Source organism: Chrysochloris asiatica, unplaced genomic scaffold (assembly GCF_000296735.1).
Source record: "Chrysochloris asiatica unplaced genomic scaffold, ChrAsi1.0 scaffold00052, whole genome shotgun sequence".
NCBI classification, from domain to species: domain Eukaryota; kingdom Metazoa; phylum Chordata; class Mammalia; order Afrosoricida; family Chrysochloridae; genus Chrysochloris; species Chrysochloris asiatica.
In genome coordinates, this window is record NW_006408570.1 from 1305194 (window position 1) to 1311476 (window position 6283).

Below are 6283 nucleotides of genomic sequence, written 5' to 3' on the forward strand. Positions count from 1 at the left end.
TTTTGGTTTTCTGATTCCAGATCTTTGCACATTTTGTTGTAATATGTGGCTTTATCTTCTCAAGCTGATCTTTGAAATTTTCTGTTTAGCTCTTGGACCTCATTTCTTCTATTTGCTTTAGCATCTCTACACTGGAGAGCAAGTTTCAGTGTCTCTTCTGACATCCCTTTGGACTTTTTCCTTCTTTCTTTTCTTCTCAATAACTTTTTGCTTTCTTCATGTATGATGTTCTTGATGTCATCCCACAACTCTTTTGGTCTTCAGTCTTTAGTATTTAATATATCAAATCTGTTCTTCAGATGATCTCCAAATTCTGGTGGTATATATTCAGAGTCATATTTTGGCTCTTGTGGACTTGTTTTCATTTTCTTCAGCTTCAGTTTGAATTTGTATATGTGTAATTGGTGGTCTGTTCCACAGTGTTCCCCTGGCCCTGTATTCACTGATGATATGGAGCTTTTCCATCGTCTTTTTCTGCAGATGTAGTCAAGTTAATTTCTGTGTATTCCATCTTGTGAGCTCCATGTGTCTAGTCATCTCTTGTGTTGTCTAAAGAAGATATATGAAATGAACAAATCATTGGTTTTGTAGAATTCTATCATGTGTTCTCCAGCATCATTTTTATCACCAAGGCCATGTTTTCCAACTACTGATTCTTCCTATTTTTTCCCAACCTTTGCATTCCATTCACCAGTAATAATCCATGCATCTTGATTGCATATTTGATCAATTTCAAATTGAAGAAGTTAGTAGAATTCTTCTATTTCATCCTCACTGGCTTTAGTGGTTGGTGCATAAATTTGAATAATAGTGGTATTAACGGGGCTTCTCTGTAGGCACATGGATATTATCATATCACAGACAGCTCTGTACCTCATGACTGATCTGGATATGTTCTTTTTGACGATGAATGTAACACCATTCCTCTTCAATTTGTCATTCCCAGCATAGTAAAACATGTTGTTGTCAGATTTAAAATGGCAAATACCAGTCCATTTCAGGTCACTAATGCCTAAGATATTGATGTTTATGCATTCCATTTCATTTTTATAATTTCTAATTTTCCCAGATTCATACTTCGTATATTCCATGTTTCGATTTTCAATGGATGTTTATACCTGTTTTTCTTCATTTTGAGTTGTGCCCCATCAGCAAATGAAAGCCCCATGGGCTTTTCTCCCACGGGCTTTACTCAGGTTTCATCATCACGGTCAACTCTACTTTGCAGGAGGCAGTTCTTCCCCAGTTACATTTTGAGTGCCTTCCAACCTGAGGGACTCATTTTCCGGCACTATAACTGACAGTGTTTCTCTGCTATTCATAAGGTTTTCAGTGACTAAATATTCAGAAGTAGTTCATCATTCATTCTTCCTAGTCTGTCTTCGTCTGGAAGCTTATCTAAAGCCTGTGCACCATAGGTGACCCTGCTGGTATATAAAATACTGGTGGCATAGCTTTTAGAATCACAGCAACTCACAAGCCACTGCAGTACGATAAACTGACAGACGAGTGGTGGCTGTTTGGTTTTAAGTGGAAACTGTCACTTTAAAATTCCAGGGTTTAAATTAGCAGTATTGGCTTTGGCAAAATCCCTTAGCTTCTGTTTATCATGGAATGTTTTGCTTACACCATTGTGTTTTATTTACAGCTTTGCTGGGTAGAGGATTCTTGGGTGGCAGTTTTTTTCTTTCAGGGTTTTATATATGTCTCCCCATTGCCTTCTTTCCTAGGTTTCTGTTGAGAGATCCGAGCTTAATCTGATTTGCTTGCCTTCGTATGTAACACTTCTCTTTTCCCTACCTGCTTTCAGGATTCTGTCCTTATCTTTTATTTTGGAGAGCTGATTATGATGTGTCCTGGTGATTTTATTTTCGTGTCTATCCTTCCTGGGGTTCGCTGAGCTTCTTGAATGCTTATTGTTTTGCTTTTCAGGATGTTAGGAAAATTTTCTTCCAGAAGCTCTTTAACTATCACCTCTGTGGACTTGTGTGATTCTTCCTGTTCTGAAATGCCAGTAATACTTAACGTTATTCCTCTTCATGTTGTCCAGCATGAAACTTAGGTCTTCTTCAAATTTTTTTATCCTTTTTTGTGCTTGCTCTTCTATCTTAGTCATGTTGAGAGATTTATCTTCTAGCTCACTAGTTCTGGCTTCTGTGTCTTCAGTTCTACACCTTTGCTGTTTCAGTGTATTGTCCATTTCTGATATTCTATTATTAATTGTTAGAACCTCTTTATGTAGGTTTTGAATTGTTTCCAATGCTGTATCTATCTTATTAGATTGTTCCTATAGCACATTCTTGACTTCTTCCTTATTTTCCTCAACTCCATTGTATAGTGTTTTGATACATTTTATAATCACTTTTCTGAATTCCTTCTCAGGCATTTCCAAAGCCTGCCCATCTTTCAATATGGAGTGTAGGTCTACTTCCAGCTGATTTGCCCCAGTCACTTTATCCCCTTTCTGGACATGTGCTGGTATTGTCATCTGTCTTTGTTTTTTGGGGCATATTCAGGAGTTGTCTTTGGCCTTAATTCTTAGATGGGTGTGTATTTTGGTGTTTTTATGCTTTCTGAATGCCTCCAGGTAGATGTAATCCAGAGATAGGCTACCCTTTTCACTCTTCTTCTTGAGAAATTTCAAGATGCCACTGTTGGTCATTGTGATGTAACTCAGGATTTAATTTTCAGCCTGTTTCGTTTTTAGGCTGCTTGTCCCACTCCACAACCCCCGATAAACAGTTTAGGGCTGGCTGTGGCTGTTTTATGCTTCCATTTGATTTTAAGTGGAAACTGTCACTTTAAATTTCAGGGAGATCTATGTGCATGTGTAGCAGAATCCTCCCAAGGTGGGGGTGTTGTTTCCATTCGCTTAGGAACACCCTCTATTCACCTAAAAGGAGGTGCGCAGACAGCAAGAGACCAATGAACCGATTTTTTAAAAAAAAAGAATGTTCACTTTTGTTGCCCGGTTCTGTCAGGCAAATGTGGCTGTTCTGATCCTTCCCCTGCTTGGACTCACCCAAGATGGTGGCTGTGGGAGCAGCTGAGCTTCTTGAATTAGAAAACAATGGATTTTTTGCTTTTGCTAAAAATTCCCTTAGCTGTAAGCTTTCCAACCTTCTAAATATTCCTTTATATGTGGTTCAGAGTTCTGGCACCATCCCCTGAGCCTGCTTGGTCCGGTATTCTGTGTTGTTGCTGAAGGAGCGCCTCACTGCAATTCTGCCCAATCCACCATCTTGTTTGTTCACCTCATTTGTTGTTTTTTCCACCTTGTGATTCTTGTACTATTCCTATTTATTTATTTAAATACTTGCATTTGACCCAATATAGAATGTCAGTGTGAGGGATCTCTTGTACAACTTTGCTGTAATTTAATCCTCTCGTAACTGCAGTGAGACAAAAAAAAAAGATAATGCTGTAAGGTAAAATAGAAATTGAAAAAAGAATATCAATATGAAAGTTAAAGGGTTATAACAAATTGACAAGTTTATTGTTCTAGTGTAACACTTCCAAAAACTTTATAATGTATTGTTAGGTGACATTGAGTCTGTTCCCACTCATAGTTAACCCATATTGGGTTTCTGAGGAGCAACTAGTGGATTTGAATTGCCGACCTTATATTTAGTTATTATAGTGTATAGTTTTATAATATTAGCTGTGATATATTTTTCTTTCTTGCTTAAGTGTAAGTGATACAATAGATTTATAATTATATTATTTTGTATCACAGTCAAGCACTATGAAATATCACATAACTTTTTAAGGTTCCTTTCACCCCTAATATTTATGTATATTGTTGTTAAATGCCATCGAGTCTATCCCGACCCATAGTGACCCTGTGTAGGGTTTCAAGGAACAGCTGTTGAGTTTGAACCACCAACCTTGCAGTTCAAACAGCTTTGCAGTCTGGCGCATTAACCCACAGTGCCACACCAGGACTCCTATGTATATATTCCCTTTAATCATATACAAGGGTAAGTAGAGAAATATTGGTACTAGGGATCCAGTTCATACATGCATAGGCCTATTTCAAAAATATGTTTAAGCATGTCTCTGTTATCAGTGGATAACTATAGACAAATTCTCTCAGTAACATATTTAGACTCATTAGGTTGACTACAGAAAGAAAAAGATTTAATTAAAACTGTGACTTCTAAGGGGATCTGCTGGGCCAGTTAAATTTATAGTAGAGAGGTCATCTCAGAAGGTTATGGTGACTATGTTTTGAGACTCAAAGTGGTAATCTTTATAAATTTTCTGAAAGGACATAGGGAAATGATAGTGGAGACTAATTTTATTAACAGAATTAACAAAATTGAAAACTGCATTGATGAGATAACAGATATATTGCTCCAAGAAATTGTTTTCCGTTATGACAGTGCACTGATTCATTCATGGGTAGCAAGGGCTGGCCTAGGAGAATTTTATTGGGAGACCTTATCCCATCCACCCTTCAACCCTGTTCATACCTTTTCAGTTTTTCTGTTTCTCCAAACTCAGCATGCTTTGAAACAGAATATTATTCGAGTTCCCTCAAAGGTGCCTAAAGCGTCATTTTGATGTAGTAGAACTCGAAGAGCACAGAATTCTTCAGGGAAGGATTATAAAGATGGAAACACCACTCTCAGAAGTGTATAGTCCCAGATGGAGGATGTATCAAGAAACAGTAGCTTCACATTTTGATATTTTTGCTTAACAAAGGTTGCTATGATATTTGTAGCAGTACTTTTTGACTTGCCCATGTAGGTATACAGATTATATATACTCTAAAGAGGAAAATAATGGATACAGTTAACCCCTGCCTGTATCACTTGACATGATTTTAGATTGGTCGCTTCAAAATCTTATACCTTCCATTTCCTCATATAGTAGATAAATTATGTTCAGCAGTGAATTCAAATGAGTCCTTTGAACCCCTATCTTAAAGACACTAGACAAGGCATTTTGATAATGGTAGGTCACTGTAGGACATGGTAATTATCCTAAAACTGATACTGATAAAGCACAACAGAAGCCCAAGAAGGACTGTGGAGTGACAGAGGGACGTTAGGGAATGATTTTGAGGGCAAACACCATCTGTTGCATTTTGAATATTTAGGAAAGGTCTTATAATACTTTTCCAGAACTTCTGTAAGAAAGTGCCATGTATTGGGTGACATATAAAAACACAAAATTTATTGACTCACAGTTCTGAAGGCTGTTGTTAGGTGCTGTTGACTTGGTTCCACTCCTACCACCCCCTGTGTTCCATAGAACTAAACACTTTGCGCTCCTGTGCCATCCTCACCATTGTTGTTAGGTTTTAACACATTGTTGCAGCCATTGTGTATAAATCTATCTCACTGAGGATTTTCCTCTTTTTCGCTGAATCTTTACCTTTCCAAGTCTGATGTTCTTCTCCAGGGACTGGTTCCATCTGAAAACATGTCCCAATTATGTAAGATGAAATCTCTTCATTCCCACTTTCAGAAAATATTTTGGCTGCATATCTTCCAAGACAGATTTGTTTGTTCTTCTGGCAGTCCGTGGTACTTTCAGGAATCTTCCCCACCACCATAAATCAAATACACTGCTTCTTCTATGGCCTTCCTTATTCAATGACTATGTCAGATTAGGAAGTAGGAATAGGCAGAGTACTTCTGAAAATTTGTTGTTGTTGTTAAGTGCCATCAAGTAGTTTCCAACTAATAGCAACCGCCCACCTCGTTGCTTAGACTGACTTGAGGTCCATTGCTTATCCTATATCACCACATCAGGATTCTAACTATTACACACAATACTGAAAGTACCATGAACTGTCAAATATATATTGGAAGAAGTACAGTTAAAATGGTTATTAAAAACTAGAATGGAGACATTTTGTCTCACGTCTCTAGAGAAGAACATCATGCTTGGAAACGTAGAGGGTCTGCAAGAAAAAGGAAAACCCTCAATAAGATAGATGGACACAGTGACTGCAACAATGTGTTGAACCATAACAATACATTTTTATGAAAAATTAGCCACTGAAAATCTTTTAAATAGTAGAGGAACATTGTCTGATAGAGTACCAGAAGATGCGCCCCTCAGGTTGGAAGGCAGTCGAAATGAAACTGGAGAAGAGCTGCCTTCCCAAAGTAGAGTGGACTGTAATGATATAAATTGAGCAAAGCATTAGGACCTTCATTTGCTAATATGGGACAACTCTAAATGAGAATAAATCAGAATGTGTAATGTATGGTGTATGAATCTAGGAAAATTAGAAGTCATCAAAAATGAAATGGAACACATAAAGATC

The 6283-nt window shown here is 37.5% G+C and overlaps 1 protein-coding gene across 1 annotated transcript in view; it reads left to right on the forward strand.

The window, feature by feature from the left end:
- Positions 1-6283, forward strand: part of EXOC6B (exocyst complex component 6B) — an 859602-nt gene that overhangs the window by 542179 nt on the left and 311140 nt on the right. The window contains 1 exon segment of the mRNA XM_006862890.1: positions 1841-1853. Coding sequence (XP_006862952.1) covers positions 1841-1853 — 13 coding nt within the window.